The sequence below is a fragment of the Lepisosteus oculatus genome, chromosome 4 (genome assembly GCF_040954835.1).
Source record: "Lepisosteus oculatus isolate fLepOcu1 chromosome 4, fLepOcu1.hap2, whole genome shotgun sequence".
In the NCBI taxonomy this organism is placed as follows: domain Eukaryota; kingdom Metazoa; phylum Chordata; class Actinopteri; order Semionotiformes; family Lepisosteidae; genus Lepisosteus; species Lepisosteus oculatus.
In genome coordinates, this window is record NC_090699.1 from 8,784,981 (window position 1) to 8,807,467 (window position 22,487).

General features: G+C 43.5%; 1 protein-coding gene across 1 annotated transcript; it reads left to right on the plus strand.

Moving 5' to 3' along the window:
- Positions 1-27: 27 nt before the first annotated feature.
- On the plus strand, positions 28-21,279 carry LOC102693348 (deleted in malignant brain tumors 1 protein; the record flags this gene model as incomplete). Its single annotated transcript, XM_069188256.1, has 16 exons — positions 28-139; positions 2,017-2,331; positions 2,659-2,802; positions 3,170-3,274; positions 3,428-3,490; positions 14,124-14,438; positions 15,314-15,625; positions 16,285-16,599; positions 16,945-17,250; positions 17,405-17,476; positions 18,343-18,657; positions 19,155-19,469; positions 20,032-20,175; positions 20,551-20,655; positions 20,809-20,871; positions 21,251-21,279. Coding segments are annotated over 16 exons (3,030 nt in total), but the record flags the coding sequence as incomplete, so codon positions are not given.
- Positions 21,280-22,487: the final 1,208 nt, after the last annotated feature.

Here is a 22,487-nt window from a genome sequence, read left to right on the forward strand (position 1 = left end):
TGGGGGGAGGGGAACGGGACGGTGTGGCTGGATGAGGTGACCTGCAGGGGCAGCGAACTCTACCTGTGGGACTGTGAGCACGCCGCACTGGGGCAGAGCGACTGCCGCCACAAAGAGGATGCAGGAGTGTCCTGTGCCAGTGAGTCTGATTGCACAGCGAGTGCTGTAACTAGGACACAACAGGACTAGAGAAACTAGAGGCTCTATCCTAATCACATCCAGTAGTAAGAGAAAGCAGTACAGCAGTTTTATCACTGCAGCTAGACTTAAGTACTAGGAAACTAGCAACTGGTTTTATCTTGGACATATCTTAAATCTTGTTCTTTCCTTAGTGTCAAAGACCTGTAGAGGCAATTTCTGCCTGCAATAATGTCCCCTCAAACATTTTGTAATATCTCTAAAAGTTTATAAAGTACAAGCCTGGTTTATGGGTTAGATTCAAGCTAAACAATTGGCATTAAGTGTAAGTCATTAGGTCTCTTATATGACTTATTGTGTCCACTAACCACACAGCAATATCCAGGAAAAATAACAAAAAAAAAACAACAAGAAATAGATTTTTGTCTTCAAAGATCAATTATTTTAGTTGTGGCACTGCAAAATAGCTGGAAATGCTCGTAGACCTTGCCCTATGTGTCTACTAGCTTGGATATAAAATTGTGACAAATTGAACAAACAAAAAATAAAATCTTCGTATTTTATTGTGAAGACAGGAACCAGAATGACAATTCTTGCATACACAGAAGACTTATAAATATTATTAAAAATATTAAAAAGCTGTAATTGCTATTGCAATTACTTTAATTGCTTTTGTCTCACTGCCTAGACTTCCTAGCAGGTTTGATTTGTTGACCACAGAGAGGCCCGGTAATTATGGTCACAAGGGCTGTGTGCTTCGCAAATAAAGCCTGACTTGGGTTTTTTTCTTTCCTGAGACATTTTACAGAGAGGCATTCACTTCTCCTAGGGCTCTAAATGGTTAAAAAAATAATGAATGACAACAACGTAAACCAATTAGCCCCCCCCCTTCATACTTCGTTATTGTGGTCAGGTAAACAAGTTTACTCTTTTAGTTTCAGCACGTGGTGCAGCAGGTACGTGCTGAGCTCTTGCTTTTGAGGTTCTATTTTGGTGTGTGAGATTGTTGTTATTGTCGGGTTGTGATGGTGGGTCTTTAAAAAAGATTTATTACAGTGAAAAAAAGATGTCTCTTCTGCTTTCATTGTTGTTTTAGAAGATATTAGAGATCACTTGTAAGTTGTTGTTAAAAATAACCTGTTTAATTACAGTTATCATTCATTTCTTTTTTAGTGTGCTGTAGTCACCAGCGCCCCAGTTTGGTCCATAAATGTTAAAGACTTAGTATTGTTTTCACTTTGAGAACCTAAACTTTAGGCCATATCACCTGCACAGCTCAAGATGTCTTCTATCCCATCTGTACCTCCCTGTACTGCACACAGCACCCCCACTCATGACACCTGATCATGTTGTGTCTTACAACAGCTGGAACAATATTCTGTTCACTTCTAGTCTTCAGGACAGCACCAGCTTTATATATTATAGTTCAGAGGTTCCCAGTCCTGATCCAGGGATCCACTCTTGACGTACTGCATCCAACAAGTCACCTGGTTGGACATTTTGCCAGTTGTTTTTTCTGCTGAAAGTTTGAAGATTTTAAGTAGAGAAACACAGACCTGTTTTAGGTTAAGGATGTCAGAATAATTACAGAACGATGATCAGATCTATTAGGTATCCAGTGATTGAATTAAGCAGGTGTGGGGATCCCCAGGACCAGGAGTAGGAGCCCCTGCTTTAGTTAACACATACAAAAGAGATGAGTCAAAAGCTCTGTGGAAAATGGATTTGAAATCAAACTTTATAAAATTTGAATAAGAGCTACTATATTTGCTAGATTTAGATTTTTTCATTGGTTTTAATTTGCAACAAATCTTCTGCTAAAAATCCCCAGTAGTATCTCTCTATGATCTCTTTTTACTTCTCTTCTGTCGCACCCAGAGCCAGAGAGGATAAAACTGTCCGGGGGTCCCAGCGCCTGCTCTGGCCGGGTGGAGGTGCTGTACGGGGGCTCCTGGGGGACGGTGTGCGATGACTCCTGGGACCTGCGGGACGCCCAGGTGGTGTGCAGGCAGCTGGGCTGTGGGGAGGCAGTGAGCGCTGGGACAGAGGCCTCCTGGGGGGAGGGGAACGGGACGGTGTGGCTGGACGAGGTGACCTGCAGGGGCAGCGAACTCCACCTGTGGGACTGTGAGCACACCGCACTGGGGCAGAGCGACTGCCAGCACAGGAGGAGAGCAGGGGTTCGCTGTGCTGGTGAGTGCAAAGAGAGAGCTAGTGTCATTTAGACGAATTTCAAACAAATGTAAATGTTTTTTTTCTGCGGTTAACAAGTACAATATATCGGGGATCTTACCTCCAATCACATCTTAAACCTAATCTTCTTAAAGACACCTTGCAGTTCAGTTGGGTGTGAAACTTCACTTGTTTTGCTTCATCTGGTTTTAAGCTTGACTGAGTGGTGCTTTTTGTGATTGACATTTCCTTTGGATCAGATCATCCTCGCCTTTGAGAAAGAGTTTATATTATACTTGAAAAATGCTGAGGGAAAACAATAGAAGCAGTTTTTTCCCTCTGTTTCAGATCCCCCAAAGCCCAGACCAGCTCCTCAGGCTCCAGGAGGCCAGTCCTCTCTGTGGACAGTCTGCATCGTCCTGGGAGCTCTGCTGTTCGTGGCTGCTGCCCTGGCCTGTGGGCAGAGACAGAGGAACAGAGCCCTTCAGAAAGGTGAGCTTGGTCTCCCCACTGTCTCTACCAGTCAGACTCTGTATTGTGTTCGACAGCCCAGCAGTGCTGATCAGGAGCAGGTCAGTGGTGTCTGATCTCACCTCCACAGTACTGGTCTGGCTCTGATCTGAACAATGAAGTGAATGGTGCCCCATTCAGAGAGATACACTGTGGAGTCTGAATTAGGTTCTGTAGACTTGCTGAGTTAAAAAACTCAATTTTTTATCTTTCAGTTTCAATTAGTGATTTTTGTCTGGTTATTGAGAATGAGAGAGTGTCCAGTGTCCAGTGTCTGACACTAACCAGTCAATGTATGAAGTTGTGGGATGTCCTGACATTAACAGGCCTATTTTTCATCTCCAATCAGAGATTGCTCAGTGGGAAATGACCTCCTTACCCTACCAGGATGCTCTGTATGAGGAAATCAACTACAAGCTGTACCAGCAGGGAAAGTACATCCAGCGCAGAAAAGGTTTGCTGCCTGTCTGCTTCACTACTGTCTTCTTCCTGAAGCTGGTGTCAGTTGTGCAAACATTATTCCTGTTAGAGGAGTAGAAGGAGTCTAGTGAGGAGAGGAGTCTCTCAGCAGCTGGAGTGACTGTCCTGTCTGATCTCTGTGCTGTAGGGAGTGATCTCTCTGGAGGGCTGGACTACGATGATGAGGCAGATGAGGACAGTAAAACTCCAGGTAAGACAGGCTGAGGATGGAAGTAATTGTGATTTTTTTCACTTCTCGAGTTTCGGAGCTTTTCAGTGTTGGTTTGGGCATGAATAAGGAGGATTTAGAAGCTCCCCAGGCACCACCACGATTCCAATTCAAGAGCACCACGGCTGTGAGGTGGATAGTGCTATTGTCTCAAAGCCTCGGGGTTTTGTGATCAAATACTAGTTCCTTCTCCGTGGACTTTACTGTATATGGGCTTGTCAGGTTTGGATGGGTTTCCTCCTGGTACTCTAACTTCCTTCCACTTCCCAAAGATTTGGTGTGTCGATTCTTTTGGCTATACTAAATTAGAATACCTTTCTCATCCTGTTCAGAGCATATCTGGTCCCATACCAATCCCAGTGTTATGGAAAGAAGGCACTGAAGGTGAAGAAAACCTCAAAACTATACATCCAACAACAGTTGATTATTATTGCCACTGGATATGAAATTCTATATGAGTTAACATACAGTACATGCATGGTGTAGAGTTTGTTCACTGCTTGAGGATTCAGTTGACTGAGTCTCTTCTTTCTAAGGAGTCATTCTGTAGATGATCTGGACTATGATTATGTGAAGCAGAATGGAGAGAGCTCAGTGAGTCACAGCAGAGCTGATCAGTAGACAGTGTTTCCTCTAAAGGTCTATTAATACATAAAAGTCTTTATATTTATATATGAATATATATTTTGGGAATATAAAGGTATTTAATGTAAACGCACATACAGTACGTGTTTATATTGTTTTGGAAATTGATCAGGTGATTGTTCACTCTGCACCTAGATTACTAACTCACAACGGATCTTGGCAGCATATCACTTCTACACTTAAGTCTTTACTTTGCTTGCCTACATAGTCATGTATTCAATACAAGATCTCAGGTCCTATGCTCACTCTACCAAGTACTAAATCTCAGACTTTCGGAGACTGTGCTTTTTCTGGCACTGCTCCATTGCTATGGGATGCCCTTCCTCAGACCCTACAAGAGAAAACTTCAGTGACTCTCTTCAGATCCAAACTCGGACTTACCTTTTCACCATGGTCTGATTGCCTTACATTCTATCTGTATTAAACTGTAAGCTATGAAACTGTTTTTGTACTCTATATTGTACTTTTTTTCTTTTTCACTATGTACAGCATATTATTATAAACAATAAGAGGAGTATATATGCTATAGTCATCATCTTGCTCAGTAGTGCGCTCACAGGATTTTGATCAGTGATACCATTATGATAGGTTTTCAGTAACTCTCCAGGTAACAGACACTGTTCTCTTCAGGAGGTCTGACTGAGGGTGATCTGGCCTATGATGACATCCAAGAGGATGACAGGACCTCAGTATCAGGTAGAACCATAGCTGTTTCTTAGGATCTGCAGAACTGATGATGAGAATCACTCTACTTCAACCAGAATTGTGTAAGCTGAAAACCAAAGTTTTCAGTGCTTCTGTTGCTTACAGGGAAAGTCCTGCCTAGAAGAGTCTCCCCAGAACCTTCACTCCTGGGTGACAATGAATACAATGAGCCCTGTGAGCAGAAGAAGTGACCCCCTGAGCCACAGCAACTCTCCAGACACAGCAGACCTGCAGCAGACAGCATGACCAATGGACAGAGCTGCGGAGAGACAGGACAGGACTGGGGAGACAGGGATGTCAAGATGCTACTCAGCTTTTCAAAAATAGAATATTCAATGGAACTTGTTTTTATTTACTTGAGTTTGTCCTTTGCTGTTACAATTATGGAAATGATTTTTAAGTCATTTTCAAAGCCTATTCAGAAATCTCTGAGATGAAAAATAAATGTAAAACAATTATATAGAACAAATAATCGGTGTTCTCACCCCCTGGTAAGTCTATTGAAGGTTAATAATCGGTCCTGTCCAGGATTCACAGGATTTGCTCTTCATTGTGTTATAATTGTTTCATTCATTTCCCCATTCCTTTTAAAGAGACAGTTTGTAACCTGCAGTTTTATGTGTGTTATAGTTCATATTATATTCATTACAGTAAATGCTATGTCCTGCTATGTGTTATACCATGATATAAAAGACAAGATCCCACAGCGCTTTTTTGTGATCTTGTAATGGAACTGTTATTCCATTTTGTACCACCAGGAGGAGGTTGTGGTTGTCTTTTAACAGCTACGTTCACCTCTGTGTGTCCCTGCAAACAACCTTTTAACAAATCGAGTATGTATTTTAGCCTATCTTGTACACTTTAATAGAGTGGTGTGAAACTGTACTGCAACCTGAAGCATCTTTCAAATGTGCTTTCATTACCATGTCTTCTTGGTATGAGCCTATTGGTGATCCTTCTGTTTTGTTTTCTTAATAAATTTAAGTTTTAATAAGATTTTAGACAATATGTTTTATTTTGATTTGGTAGACTTGTTGCATTTAATAATCTCACTACTTATCTGCCATTTAGTAACGTAAAGTAGTAATAAAGGCCCAGGCTAAAAACTGATCTTAGGTTGTATCCAAGGAGGAATAGTTAGAAGAACTACAGGGGCAGCAGTGTGGAGGAATTGTTATGGTGCAGCAGCTCTGTCCTGCTGTGAAGGACCTTTGAAAGAACAGAAGAACAGACAGGCATCCATAAAAGACACACACTCAAAAATATGATGTTTTTGGTTACCAGCAATTCAAAACCAATGCCCCAGAAAGGAAAATCCAGTAACATTCTCCAAATTACCACAGTCTGGTATCTTGTTGGTACTCTGTTGGGCCTCAGTCTAGTATCTTGTTGGGCCTCATAGCACCATTGTACCCCTCCGGTCTCCAAGTCCTCTCCCATGTCCAGTGGTGTGATCTTTGTCCCACATCTTTCTCAATAAGAGCCCCCTGAGTGAGGTTTATATATTTTCTTCCTGGCCAGAACTCCAGGACAGCAGTGAGGGGCTGGAGTGTTTTGATGATCCCAGTAGGCAATAGGCAGACTTAACTAGTAGAAGCTAATTAATAAACTGACTGTATGTATTGACTCAGATGTAACAGTGCATCGTCTCTGCCTGCTTTGTTCCTTGTGCTTCCTCTGAGTCTCTGTTCCAGGGCTGGTCCAGCCTGTTCCCAGTCCCACATCACCACAGAACTGTGGGGTAGTAAATGGGCCTCTAGACAAACAGTGTGATGCTCAGTCATTGATGATTTGCACTTGCCCCACTGGTTACACCAGGAAGGCTTGGAGTCCTTGATTAGAGGGATGAAGCTGACACAAATTAAAACTAAAACACTCCAACCCTGACAAAGACACTGGCTATTTTTTACATATTTAAAGTCACTATACCTCAGAACCTATTGCCCACCGCACACTTTTGTCACTCTGTTCACCTGTACATTCCTTCAGGCACAAAGACTCTGTAAAAAGTCTGTGAGCTTGTCGCAGTGCAGGGATGACGTCTCTGGGTGTTTTCCCAGAAACCAAACACATCATCCTCACTGCAGAAGAAAAGTGTCTCTTTCTGAAAAAGTTTCTTTTCAAAATCTTTGCATGAAATTCCTTTAATACGTGAACAGCCAATTCAGTCTAAACTGCACAGCACTGATGTAAAAGTGAAGAATTTGCTGTGTCTTCCACTGAACAGCTCACAATATTGCAGCAGTGCTGTACTAGTCACGGTCACCATCCTCTCCTCCAGAGGGCGCTCCAACCTCCTCACGTTAGTCCTTTGAATTATTACCTGCATTATTTCCTGGTGTGCCTTGTTTTAGTTTCCCTATTTAAGTTTACTCCTTCTTGCCTTCAGGGCTCAGCTTTAGTACACTGTAGCTTGATGGCCCGCCCAGTACCAGGTCGCCCCATATCCGTGACCCGAGGGCACAGGCCTGGTAATGCTCCCTGACCCACTGAGCCCCGTATTCCCTGGATTCTTGTCTTCTCGTCTGTGTTCCGGTTTGTCTCCTGATGGATCTCCTGGCTATGGATTTCTGGACTGTTTCCTGACTTCCCTTTGGACTTTCTTGGATATCTTTGCCTACGGATTTTCCCCTCTCGTCTGCACGAACTTCCCTACTTCACTGTGAGCACCAATAAACCCTGTGTGTCTACCCTGAACCCCGTCTATAGTCCTTTTCCCGGAATCGCCACCTCACGTAGGGTCAAAAACACCACTCTCCATGGGAGACCAACCTGGCTTCCGTGACAGGATTGTCCCTCTTCCCTCTCAACCTTGACCCTGACTGTGACCCTGTCTGCATTGACCTGTACTGTATAAGGAGGGTCCCCCATTTCCACTTTCTGTTTCGCCACATGTGCTGCTATGGGAGACTGTTGCTCCCCTCTCACTCTATCACCCCATCTCTCTCCCCCCTAGTGAGCAGAACAGCCCTGTAAACTAAAGGGCAATAAACCCCCTGCTATTAAAACTAAGACGACTCCTGTCTCCAGTCAGTTCCCTGCCATTATCAATCTGTAGGGCCGCTCACTGCAGTATCATTCCTGATTTCTTACTGTATTTTAACACATTGTGACACAACAGAAACAGAATTGTCAGAATACTATTGACAGCGGCTGTGAGCCATTGTGTTTCCAGCGATATTTCGGCCCGCAGGACTCACTTTGAAAACACTCTGTTAACACAAGCAGACACAGATACAGCTTCCTCAGTCTTCAGGAGTGCATTTCCTGTAGAAGCCACACTAGAGAGAGAGCTGGAGGAGACAGAATGATTCTGCCAGTATTTTGCAGGTGTTTTTAAACACGATAGCCTATGATCTCAGTTCTGTATTATACAGTTTCTGCTACTGCCTTGTTTAAAAAAATCACTAATGCATGTGGTGAGTGTCTCAGATACAACCAGCACCTCAAACAGAATAAACCCTGCATGTTCAGCCCTGAGCTACAATCTCAGACTGCGAGTCCTGTGGTGATCTCTTTGCTGTGTTTAGCTGTGCTGCTGTGATCCTCTCTCCTACTCCCAGAGAGCCACAGGCCTGCAGGTTCTGTATGGAAACCAAACCACTTGATAACTAAAGACATAGACAGCGATAATTAAGGTGATTGAAGACAGTAAATGATTGACTAAGTCAATAGGTGATTGTGATAGAATGAAAACATAAAGACATTAGGACTTTTGAACAGTGACTGAGATTCACTGTTCTTATGTTCGTTATACAGTATGTTTTTCTTTTCTATTAATGTTCTTAGAAAACCCTGCTTTTAAAGATCCGGTGATCTAAATGTTAATTCATTAAGCAGCTGGCTTGTGCCATTAAAGGTCAGTTGGATGCCCTGTGGATATAATGGGCTCCAGGATGAGACACTGTGCTGGACCTCTGCTCTGGACTGTGTGTCTCAATGGGGGGCTGATCCAGCACTCCCTCACCTGCACACACTCACTGGCAGTGCAGCCCAGAGCAGACAGCATGCAGAGAGTCACTGTAGGCTCACAGGAGGCACCAGGTTTCACCCTTCCAAGGAAAAGGCCACAACCGACAGCTTATAGGTCACAAAGCATTAATAATATTAGTGTTTTCACTCACAAAGACTGGATAGGAAGGTTCACTGTGTTGAAAATAATTAGATTCCTCAGATACTTCAACAGCTTATGGCACTGTAGCATTTTCTTTGCTTTGAATTTGCAACTTGGCCCTCATCTTTGATAAAGATACAGTCAGCCCTTTAAAAAAGACTGAGTGGACGTATCACAGCACCTTGGCACCAATATTTAGAGTGTCTGCTGAACAAGTGAGTCCAGAGTGTCAGGACAATTCTTTTATGGTAATTTTCCACAAATTAGTTTAAATACTGTATCAGCAGACTGATCTCCTGAACCTACTTTACGCACTTTGCTCTTTGCAATGGGTCATGATTGTGTAATTTGGCAACGTTGTGAACTGAAATTGTGGTGCAGCCCAGGCCCAGCACTGTGTTTAAGTTAAACCAGCTGTCTTGTGTTTATAAGTCCTAACAGTGCTGCTTGGGATTTGGTTACAGTCATATCACTCTATAGTAGATCAGTACAGCCAGCAGCTCATAGACAGCAGTACGCAATAGAATCAAGTTCAGCCTATCCTGCAGGTACCCAGTCTTGAGCTGTAATTTAAAGTTTTGTAAATAAACTGCTCCAGCAGGATGTTGCTTTTTGATATCTTGATTAACTTTTAAAAGCATACTGTATAATCTTTTTTTTTTTGCTGAAAAAGACTTCAAAGAGCTTGCAAGACTGTACAGTACCTGCAGTAGGAGACGTTTTTGCTAATGAAGATACATATCTCTACTATAAATGGATCAAACTGAAATCAGGGGCTCCTATTGGTCATCTCCCTAACTCTGGGGCTCCACCTCTCGGCCTATAGAAGGTGCGTGTGTCTGTGATTGGTGGACACAGGTTCGAGGATGTGACATTGTAGCAGGAGTGATGTTGGGTGTTCGTCTTTGGGACATAATCAGTGCGCATTATCATTTTCACACGAGGGCTCAGACAAGGATGGAAAAAATCCTTAAGATTCCACTTATTTACCTCTTTGACCTGATCATAATTCTGTTAGCAGGTGAGTTCTGATTAATGTAATCCTTATTGTTATTTTATTGCTGTTGCAGTCTATCAGTATGGTACTGGATGTGTATGTTAAGACAGTCGCTCTTCACTCATGAGGGTGGACAGAGCTGACAAATTTAATATGATTAGAATTGTAGGTTCTGTTCGATAATCAATGTTTGTCTGAAGTATTAAATACAAATTAAATATATTGTAATAACTCAGTATAAATATTTTTAAATAACTTATGGTCACAGAGGAGAGGTGATTTTCTCACTTATTTCTCAATTCAACATGGTTTTATTCAACATGCTTAAGCCACTGGTAAAATCCTAGAAGAATATCTTTTTGGTGACTGTGCTTTTTAAAAACAATAAGTAAAAATGTTCAGTGAGTTTTAAGGATATCAACTTATCTTATTTTAACTTAATTAAAAATAAGTTTTTTTAGCATATTTTTCCCTCTTAAAATGAAAGAATTCAAATACTTATTTGTTCAGGAAACACCTCTAAATACATTTTAAGAAATTTATAGTTAAAAGATTGTATCGTATTTTTAACAATTTCACAATCTTTTTTGTTTATATATATATATTTTTCGACGACAGAAACCTTAGTCAAATTTGAAGATGAACAACAACTGATTGGAGAAAAGAACATAAACCTGATTTTTTTTCTTTTTTGTCTTAATATGTATTTTTTGCGTGTGACAGAGCCCTTAATCACACTGCAAAATGAAAATTGAATGGAGCTTGTGTAATAACCTGATAATTTTTGGAGGGTGCAGAATTCAATAAAAAAAGAGTTATGCAAAGGAGCAAGTAAAGGTTTATTCCATGCTGAAAGAGAAGGAAGCTCCACAGGTGTAACATTGTGTTTCTTTTTCTTCTCTTTTCAGCATGGAATAAACCTTTACTTGTTCCTTTGCAGCCTATGCATGCTGACGCAGCTACCCACTACAACTAAAAAAGTTATACCTACAGTACCGTAACAGTTACTCTCAGTCCTGTCAGATTTTTTCTTGCTCTCAGCTGTGGAGTTTTTTATTTTGGGTTTCTATGATTTTATGTTTTTACAGTTAAGATAATGGAGAGAAAAAAAGAACTCCATTCAACCTGCTAGAACTTTCTCAAGGAACTTAAGATCCATGTTAAGAAGGAAAATAGGATGATAGGAACTGCAAAGAAGGAATATCTTGTATTTTCTGGCAAAAATGTACAGTAGCTTGCTAGCATGACAGAAGATTTGAAAGCTTCAGTAAACAGAATTAAGTATGCACTGACATGCTCCTGTTGCTTGTGGCTGATAGAGTTCGGTGCCCCCCGTGACTTGTACTAGAAGAAGCAGTTAGAAAATTAAAAGATCTTCAAAAGAAATTTCATGAGAAAATATCTGTAATTACACTTCTGTTTTTTGTTTTTTAATATTTACATTTCTCCCTATGAATTAAGTGTAGTAACAGTGTTGAGAGTATAATGGAGAACAATAAAGGAATGGGAATAGAATATGAGTGAAAGTAGTTGAGAGAAGAGCAGTAATAGTGGTATCAAGAGCAGTAATTCCTTAAGAGGAAAATTCCAAGGAGTGGTTTTCCCAGGAGTTATATTACTGCATGTGAGTAGAGACCTGACCAGGACCAAGGAACCAGACAGGACAGTGAGGGTTCGATTCCCTCTGACTGAGAACACCTTTAGAAAACAGAAGGCTTACCAGGTTCCACCAAACCAAACATAACAATCCTGCACTTCTTCACCTGTTTATTTCTTCTGTTTTCTTCACTAACACATGTTTCTCTTCTCAGGATGTGAGGATGTGAGGCTGGTTGGATTTGGAAATCGCTGTGATGGAAGAGTCGAGATTTTTAAGAATGGACAGTGGGGGACATATTGTGACATAGACTTGTATTACGAAAATGGTAAAGTTGTGTGTGATCAGCTGAACTGTGGAACTGTTGTCAGTGGTCAGTATTCCCCTGATGCGTCAAAGCCCATCTCTCTACCTGGGGTTCGCTGCAATGGAACAGAGTCATCTCTGCTAGACTGTCCAGCAGATTCACAGTCTTGCACTCATGAGAACAACATTAGATTGAAATGCTCAGGTAAGAATAATTCATGGACTCTTTTCCATGACGATAAGAATAGAAAATGTTTATTTTGAATTTAACTAATTAAACTATGTGGACCTCAGTCTCTCAGCCCATCTCCATTCCCACACATGCTCACACTTTTAAATCCTGTGATCTGGTCTTTCACTTAACCAGTGACATCAGACCAGATGATACACAGAACCTTGGTGGTGGAGTCTCTGTGATGGGGATACTGAGGTGATCCAAACACAGAGATCACATTGTACAGGCGAGTGAGACACAAACAATTACACACAACACTGATAGTTAGTTCGCATTAGTTACAAATGTGAACTTCATATACAGTAATTGAGTGTCCGTGGGTGTCAGGAAAGGCAGTGGATACTGATGTGTCCTTTTTATTTCCTTCACACGTCTGGTCTGTTGCAACCTTAACATTGGATTGTGGAATCAGGTGAGATTTGTGTAGGCCTGTATGTGTTGTGTTTATACATAATATGTGCCATTAACTTAAAAATAATACAATCTAAAAAACAGTGTGACCTGTTATGTAAGTGTAAGTCTGTTATATTTTTATGAATTCTTCACCTATGTATTTATTATTGATATTATAACCCAACTGTGCCTCTAATAACTCAAATTTGTGAAATTTCATGGAAAAATCAAATTGTAAAGATGTTATTATTTTTCTCATTCCCATTTGGTTTGTAGTAATTGTTTAATCCAGGATCTCAATTACTCTTTGTTTTGTTTTGACAGTGGTAGTCATTTAACTCTTCGGTTAAAAAGTCTCCCTTTTATTTTCTTGACTATTTATATACTTAAAAAATATCCTTCCATTTGTCATTCCCATGAAATGCAAAACTGTTCAATGAATTCAGCTCTCTTTATGTTAGGAGACACAGCCCGGCTCTCTGGAGGGACATGCCAGGGAAGATTAGAGGTGAATCGAGGAGGCACCTGGGGGTCAGTGTGCTCTCAGTCTGTGGACTCCAGAGACGCGGACGTGGTCTGTAGAGAACTGGGCTGTGGAGTCTCCAGGGCTGTGCTGGGAGGAGCCTCTTCAGGACAGGGGACTGGGCCCGTCTGGGGAGATGAGATCCAGTGTCGGGGTGATGAGGAGAAACTGACCTACTGTCCAGTCCTGAAGAGAGAGCAGCACAACTGCACACATGCGGATGACGTCTCCATTGTCTGTTATGGTAAGAAACTTACAATATCTTACTTCCTAACATATCAAAATCAATCTTAAAGGTTTTAGACAAATCTCAAAAGTCAGAGAACTAAAACAGCTAAGTTTTACTTCATATTTGAAGTACTATATTACTGTTGCAAATTTGAATGGAAACTCTAAGTCCCAATTTTTAGTAAATATTTGTCTGAGAATATGATCACATGAATATGAAGTCATATAAAATAGAAAAATCATATAACTGTTACAATCCCTGCCTCTCGGCAACGAAAGAGGCAGAAGAAGGCGTAGCCTTAGTTTATCAGTCCACCTATCACGGTACGCATTCACCACCACACCTCCGTCTCATCTGGTATTTAAGCATTAGTCTTTCCCTACCTCCTCGCTCAGTATTGGTTTCCCTTTCGAGCTTCTTAGTTGCGCTACGCCTTCAACCTCCTCGTACTGTTCTGGTTCCGACTTTGTTTTTTCCCCTTTTACTACGTCTATTGGATTACGGTTTGGCTTTAGCTACTCCCTCTCGGTTTGGATCACTGGCTTCCCTTGGACTCTCGGCTCTCTCCTTCGGCTACGGTATTAGGATCACGACTCGTCTCTGTCGGCTCCCGCAAGTGGGTTCACTACTTGGTTTCGGTTTCTCTGACCGAATCCGTAACAATAACAATATTATATGATTTTTTTCACATGAATATGAACACCAACAAAATATTGCTAACCTAGTATTATCAATGGATGATACACTTTGTTCTCTCTTATCTCCACTCATTGCCCTGTCCTGTGGCCTGTGTCCCATATCCCGTGTCCTGTGTCCTGTGTTTATGTCCTTTGTCCCATGTCCTGTCCTGTGGCCTGTGTCCTGTGTCCAGGCTACACTGACTTCAGGCTGGCCAGCGGTCCTGACCGGTGCTCTGGCAGAGTGGAGATGAAGTTGGGGGCTCAGTGGGGGACAGTCTGCGATCAGGGCTGGGACCTCCGGGACGCCACAGTCCTCTGTCAGCAGCTGAACTGCGGCTATGCTGAAGCAGTCCTGGGCCCGGCCAGATTCGGACAGGGCAATGGCTCCACATGGACCGATGTGTTCGACTGTGAGGGCACCGAGACTGAGCTAAGACACTGTCCCATCTCTCCATGGGCTCACAGCTCCTGCAGTCACAGCAGAGATGTGGGAGTCGTCTGCTCTGGTGAGTCCTGCTCTCTCCCAGACTGTAACAGGCCATTTTTATTTAAGGTTCATGAGAATGAAATTCCACAGTGAGGTATGAACTATTTATCAGTTCAGGTTTGTATAAAGGGCTTACTTGGGAATCATTCAATTCATTAATATAAAGTATAACATTATTATGCAAAGGAACAAGTAATAGGTGACCTGAAGAAGGCTCCACGGCCGAAACGTTATGTTCTCTTTCTTCTTTTTTTCAGCATGGAATAAACCTATTACTTGTTCCTTTGCAGCCTACGCATGCTGACGCAGCTACCCACCTGAACTAATAACATTATTATTTTGAAATTCAACAGTATGCATTATGGGAAATTAGATTAACATTTTATTACAATGAGCAATGACAATGAGTTTGTTTTTGTAAAAGTGTACATTTTGTGAATCTGACTATGGGTTTCCAAATTAGGATACTACTTTTAATAATAAATTATGATACATATATGATGCATGATATCACTTAATAATGGATATTTGTGTTTACATTACTGGAAATTGATTTCCAATGTTCTTATTTATTATTGTGTGCTCTTATGATTAATACATGCATAATGTATGCAGATTACGTAAGCACATGATTAATAATAACAACTTATTAATTCAAAGTTATTACTGAATTTGCATACGTTATTAGTAGTAATTAATGGTTATTTGCATTTGCGATTATAAAGAAAGACTGCTGAATGCACAACTTCTGAATGAGCTGTGTTTATCCTAAACAGAGCTGATCTCTTGTTAATGTTCTGATTCTGAAGTGATGAAACCTCCCACAGTATTTAGATACGGCTCTTTTTCACTGTGAAACTCCTGTCTGTCTCCTGTGTTGCCTGACTCTGCCAGGAGCGGCGGGAGGGGTCAGGCTGGTGGGAGGAGCCGGGCACTGTGACGGGCGGGTGGAAGTCTTCTCCAGCGGCAAGTGGGGGCGACTGCTGGACTCGTCCTGGACAGACTCTGCCGCCTCGGTGCTCTGCAGACAGCTGGGCTGCGGTTCGGCTCTAGAGACCTCCAGCTCCTCTCGCTACGGGTCGGGCCGCAGTGACGTGTGCTTCTCGGGCGTCTCGTGCTCCGGGAACGAGACTCACCTGGGGAACTGCAGCCGCCCACAGCCGGTCAGCTGTAGCTCCGGGAGTGACGTGGGAGTGCTCTGTGAGAGTGAGTCCGTCTGCAGGACAACACTCCTGCCCGAAACACACACTGAAGCGAGAAATCATTTTCATGAAAGAAAAAAAAAACTAAATCTGTCTTCATTCTTGGTGAATTCAAAGAAAAAAAAATTCTCATCACTCATTTAGGCAGAATGTGCAAATATGTTTATTTTTCACAGGGCATTATAATTTACCTCCTTTTGTTTTGACAACACGCCTGCCCGAAACACACACTGCAGCTTAGTGAACGAGAAATCAGTTTCACAAAATAAAAAACACACATTTTCTTTATTCATGCTGAATTTTGAGATAGAATTTGAAACGTTGTCTAATTTTTTAATTGCATTATATTTTACCTCCTTTTATAAATACATTACATCTTAATTATTATTATTTTTCCCCAGAAGCAAAATGTTTAACGAATTATAAAATATGTAGCTTATGGTCCAGCTCCTTTACTGCCAAACTTAAACGTGAATTTATGAACAATTTTTAGTGTTGTCGATTGTTAAATACAATCATTGCTGTTGTTGTTCAGAAAGTGAAACAGGTCTCTCATTGTTCTTCCTTCCCGAGAGAGATCCTGTCGTTTCCTCTCTGTGTCTCAGTGAAAGAGTTGAAACACACAAGAGTGAGCAGAGTTCCTGCTGTTTTCCTCTCCCACAGAACACGGGCTCCTCCGGCTGTCCGGGGCGGAGAGCCCCTGTGCTGGGCGGCTGGAGGTGTATCACCGGGGCTCCTGGGGGACGGTGTGCGATGACTCCTGGGACCTGGCGGACTCTCAGGTGGTGTGCAGGCAGCTCCAGTGTGGGACGGCCGTCCGCGCCCCAGCGCCAGTGTCCTTCAGCCAGGGCACCGGACCCATCTGGCTGGACGAGGTGGGCTGTCTGGGGAACGAGTCGTCTCTGTGGGAGTGTCCCTCCAGACCCTGGGGTCAGCACGACTGCGGACACAAGGAGGACGTGACCATTGTGTGCTCAGGTGTGATTTAATTTCTTATAACCAAAGAAATTTGTTTAATCAATATTAATCTCCTGAGAAGAAAGTTTACTTAATGATCACTAGGGAAACTATGATACACAGTGTGGAAGCAGAATCCTGTTTATGAATTTGTGAGAATATAGAAAAAATGTAACTTAAAGTTAAATTTAACCTTGTCCAACTCAAACACAGAAAACCAGCTACATAACATTCAACTGATTTTTAATTTTTATTTGAACAAAGCTGTTTGGATGATAGCTTCTTTATTAATAATTAATAATAAATTAATTAAATTAAATTACTAATTCGTTAATTACCAATGTAATTAACCATCTCTCTCCCCAGAGTTCAAGCAGCTGAGGCTGGTGAGCGAGCAGTTTGAGTGCGCAGGGAGAGCTGAGGTCTTCTACAATGGCACCTGGGGAAACATCTGTCAAAACCTCATGGACTCTCACACAGCTTCACTGATATGTCGCCAGCTGAACTGTGGGGATTTCATTGACTTTAATACCCCTGACGATGGGTCAGGTCTCAAATGGCTTGATGATGTTCAGTGTAAAAAGCATGACGTGTCACTGTGGCAGTGCCCCCATTCCCCTTGGGGAGAGAACACCTGTACTGAAAGAGACGTAGTAGGTTTAATTTGCACAGGTACAGTGCTTTACAGATTTAACTTCTCTTTTCACTGCTCCCTGATTTTCAAAGCATTTTCAGAATGACCACAAATGCTGGTAAATTCCACTCTAATTTCCTTTTACTGGTTCACTAGAGTGTACTTACAGATACCTAATTAAATTTACTACAGGTAAAAGAGAGAAACCAGCCCCCACCACCCCAAGACCTTGTACTGAAGACCCAGATCAGCCCCACTGTCCAGGTAACATCATGGTGATGGGAGACTTCTGTTTACCCCTTTTATAGTATTGTAACGCAACGGGGGCTCAGGCGGGCGCCCTTGCCACATTAGATCGGCCCCCCACCTTCAGGGGCTCTAACCCGGGACTCCCGCGTCTCTCTGCAGTGACCTAGCCCCGTGAGCTTAAGAGAGATCTCTCTTTAGCTCACGGGGCTAGGTCGCTGCAGAGAGACGCCGAAGTCCCGGGTTCGAGCCTCAGTCGGGATATGGCCGACCTAATGCAGCAAGGGCGCCCGCCTGAGCCCCCGTTGCGTTACATTGGTGTCAGAAGCGGGGTGGGATAGACCTTCGCCGGGGACGGCGATTTAAGCGGGGGAGAGTGTAACGCTTACGGCCGACAGGCACTGTGTAAGAGCCGGCGTACCAGAGCAGGTGATGTCACCGCCCTTCCCTGTGATAGCAGGACCACAGCTACTGGGCTGTGGAGAGATCTCTCTTTAGCTCACGGGGCTAGATCGCTGCAGAGAGACGCAGGAGTCCCGGGTTCGAGCCCCTGACGGTGGGGGGCCGACCTAATGCGGCAAGGGCGCCCGCCTGAGTCCCCGTTGCATTACAGTATGCTGGGTAGCAGGTATGTGCCATGTCATGTTGAGGCTCACACACTTTTCTTATAGACAGGGACAACATGAGTTGAAAAGGGGGCCACTCCTTATAAATTTGCTGTATAAGTTGAGTCCAAAAAATAGGTTTTTGGCAGGGTATGCCAGTGTTTGTTCTCTGCATGGTTTTGGAATTTACCTTCCTCATGCAAAATAATTCACCAGATATGATGTGAGAGCTTTGTTTGTGTGCCCAGACTTGACTCTCTGTTCCCCTTCTCCCTGCAGAGACAGAGAGGCTGCGGCTCATGGGAGGGGTCAGTAACTGCTCTGGCCGGGTGGAGGTGCTGTACGGGGGCTCCTGGGGGACGGTGTGCGATGACTCCTGGGACCTGCGGGACGCCCAGGTGGTGTGCAGGCAGCTGGGCTGTGGGGAGGCAGTGAGCGCTGGGACAGAGGCCTCCTGGGGGGAGGGGAACGGGACGGTGTGGCTGGACGAGGTGACCTGCAGGGGCAGCGAACTCTACCTGTGGGACTGTGAGCACGCCGCACTGGGGCAGAGCGACTGCCGCCACAAAGAGGATGCAGGAGTGTCCTGTGCCAGTGAGTCTGATTGCACAGCGAGTGCTGTAACTAGGATACATCAGGATTGGAGAAACTAGAGGCTCTATCCTGATCACATCTAGTAGTACAACACAGCATAGCAAGAGACTTATCAGTGCAGCTACTTATGTATTAGGAATCTACACTTAGAAAGTGTTGATTTGTAAGTGCAGAGTGTACAGTATGTCTGTCTTCCTCATTAGTTTAAGGACTTGGTATTACTTTCAGTTTAACAGCAAACTTTACCCCAGATCACTGCCTGTTACACCTGCACAGCTGGACTATGACCTGCTCAGCTTTAGTTGACACATTGAAAAGAGATGAGTGAAACCCTCTGCTGAAAATGGATTTGAAATCAATAATATTTCAATAAGAACTACCGTGTTTGCTACAGTAGTAACTAGATTTTTTCATTTGTTTTAATTTGCAAGAAATCTTCTGCTTAAAATCATCAGTAGTATCTCTCTATAATCTCTTTTTACTTCTGTCGCACCCAGAGCCAGAGAGGATAAAACTGTCCGGGGGTCCCAGCGCCTGCTCTGGCCGGGTGGAGGTGCTGTACGGGGGCTCCTGGGGGACGGTGTGCGATGACTCCTGGGACCTGCGGGACGCCCAGGTGGTGTGCAGGCAGCTGGGCTGTGGGGAGGCAGTGAGCGCTGGGACAGAGGCCTCCTGGGGGGAGGGGAACGGGACGGTGTGGCTGGACGAGGTGACCTGCAGGGGCAGCGAACTCCACCTGTGGGACTGTGAGCACGCCGCACTGGGGCAGAGCGACTGCCAGCACAGGAGGAGAGCAGGGGTTCGCTGTGCTGGTGAGTGCAAAGATATATTAAAAAGTATATGATTGAATATATGATTTTCAAACACTTCTGAGCCCTGTAGTTCAATCATGTCTGAACCCCATGTCTGGGTTTTAAATCTTCACTAATTTTGCTTCATATAGTTTCAAGGTTGACTGAGTGCTTCAGTGTGTGAGTGATATCTCCATTGCATCATATCGTTGTCTTTGAGAAAGACCTTATACTGTAGTTGGATGATAATAATAATAATGTTGCTTTATTAGCCCTATACAATTTCTTGCATTAGGAATTCATCTTTTCACATACCCCAGCTTGCTCTCCATGAGACACAGACACGGAGAGAAGCCTTGGGTCAGAGTACAGGGTCAGCCATTGTACAGCACCCCTGGAGCAGCTGGGGTTAAGGGCCTTGCTCAGGGGCCCAACAGAGTAGGATTCCACTGGTAGCTGCGGGAGTTGAACTGGCAACCTTCCGGTCACAGGCACAGATCCTGAGCCACAGAGCCACCGCTCCGCCCAATGCTAGGATGACGCTAGGAAAAAGAATAGCAACATATTTTCCATTTGGCTTCAGATCCTCCAAAGCCCAGACCAACCTCTCAGGCTCCAGAAGGCCAGTCCTCTCTGTGGACAGTCTGCATCGTCCTGGGAGTTCTGCTGTTCGTGGCTGCTGCCCTGGCCTGTGGGCAGAGACAGAGGAACAGAGCCCTTCAGAAAGGTGAGCTCGGTCTCCCCACTGTCTCTACCAGTCAGACTCTGTATTGTGTTTGACAGCACAGCAGTGCTGATCAGGAGCAGGTCAGTGGTGTCTGATCTCACATCCACAGTACTGGTCTGGCTCTGATCTGACAATGAAGTGAAGAAATGGTGACTGGTGCCCTTATTCAGAAAGACACACAGTGTTACAGTTCTTTCACTGTGGAGTACTGCAGGTTCTGTACATTGCATGAGTGCAACAATTCATTTTTTTTCAGTTTGTAACTTTTTTTCTGGTTAGTGAGAATGAGGAATTTCCCTGTTCATTCTGACACTAACCAGTCAATGAATGACATTTGTCCTGACAATAATGGGTCTGTTTTTCATCTCCAATCAGAGATTGCTCAGTTGGAAATGACCTCCTTACCCCACCAGGATGCTCTATATGAGGAAATCAACTACAAGCTGTACCAGCAGGGACAGTACAGCCAGTACAGAAAAGGTTTGCTGCCAATTTGCTTCGTCACTCTCTTCTTCCCAAAGCTGGGTTCAGTTGTGCAAACATTATTCCTATTAGAGGAGTAGAAGGAGTCTAGTGAGGAGAGGAGTCTCTCAGCAGCTGGAGTGACTGTCCTGTCTGATCTCTGTGCTGCAGGGAGTGATCCCTCTGGAGGGTTGGACTATGATGATGTGGCAGGTGAGGACAATGAAACTCCAGGTATGTCAGGCAGGTGCCTGAAGTGAGTTTAATTATTTTACCATTCATATCTAGGAGCATTTTGTTGCTAGTTTGTAGATGAATAAGGAAGATTTAGCAAGGGCACCACTGCTGAGTAATTGCAATTTGAATGTGCCTTCTGTGTGGAGTTCTGAGGTGATTTTCTGAGGTTTGCACCTCAGGTACTTGAGTACTTCAGGTATTCAAGGTTCCTCCTACAGTTACGGGAGCTGGTCCTGACTCCTGAGTAGTGCGTATTGTGGACCCTATACAGATGGTATAATCTGGAAGTGACTGGAATAAGACTTCAAGGGAAACACAGGAGGAGCAGGATGGGAAGACAGACAGGGGAGTGTGATGGCTTTAATCTGGTGCTCAGGAGGCGTGGCGCAGATGAACAAGTCCTAAAGTAGTCCAAAGGGGAAACCAGGGCGTAGTCCAGGATCCAGGAGCCGGGAGATCTAATCTGAGACAGACAAGATTAAAACTGGAATGAGATCCGGAACAGGGACAGGGAATCAGGAGGATAAAAACAGTAATGAGGCCAGGTGCTCCAAGCACCAGACTCAGCACGTCAGGACGCCATGATGAAGCCTATGCTGTCGGGTCTATCCAGGACCCGCTGGTAGGTGGGCTTCTGGGCGTCTGTCTTCCAATGCAGAGCCAGGAATAGTGAGAGGGCCAGGCTTAAATAAGGAGACAAAACAGGGGGCAGGTGCACATAATCAACTAAAATACGAAAGGGCCAAATGCCCTTAAGAGGAGGGATTACGATCGTGACACCTACTTCCGAAAGTCTTGATGGTCGATTCTACTGGTTTTACCAAATTAGGGCGCCTCTGTCATCCTGTGCAAGGTATCTCTTGCACAATATCCATCCCAACGTACTAAAGATCAAGAATATCTCAAAACTACATATCCAACAACAGGGGTTTATTATTGAAGCTGGATATGAAACCTTATATGAGTTGAAATACATGCATTGTGCAGATTTTGGTCACTGCTTGCGGATACAGTTGATTGAGTCTCATCTCTCCAGGGAGTCTGTCTGGGGATGTTCTGGACTATGATGATGTGAAGGAAGATGGAGAGACCTCAGTTCCAGGTAGAGTCACAGCTGTTTCTGAACATCTGCAGAGCTGATCATAAGGCAGTATATTCTCTAAGGAACTATGATTAGATGAAACATAAGTCACTGTCATTTACTTCATACTGATTTTGGGATAGATAAGGTATTTAATTAAAAGGAACATGAAAGTGTGTATTGTTTAGATTGTGGAAATTGTTCAGTGGTGTATTGTCAAGATATTGATCAGTAGTGTGTATTCAGTGATACAGTGATGATAGTTTCTCAGTAACTCTCCAGGTGACTCTTTTCTCCCCAGAGGGTCTAACGGAGGGTGATCTGGGCTATGATGATGTGAAGGAGGACAAAGAGACCTTATTAGCAGGTATAGTCAGGTTATTGAGTAACAAGTATTTCTGAACATGTGCAGAGTTGTTTAGAAAACTGTGTGTCCTCTAAGTGATTATAAATGTATAAAACAAAACTCAGTATAATTTGCTTTATCATGATTTTGAGAAAAGAAAGATATTTGATGAAAAGAGCATGAAGT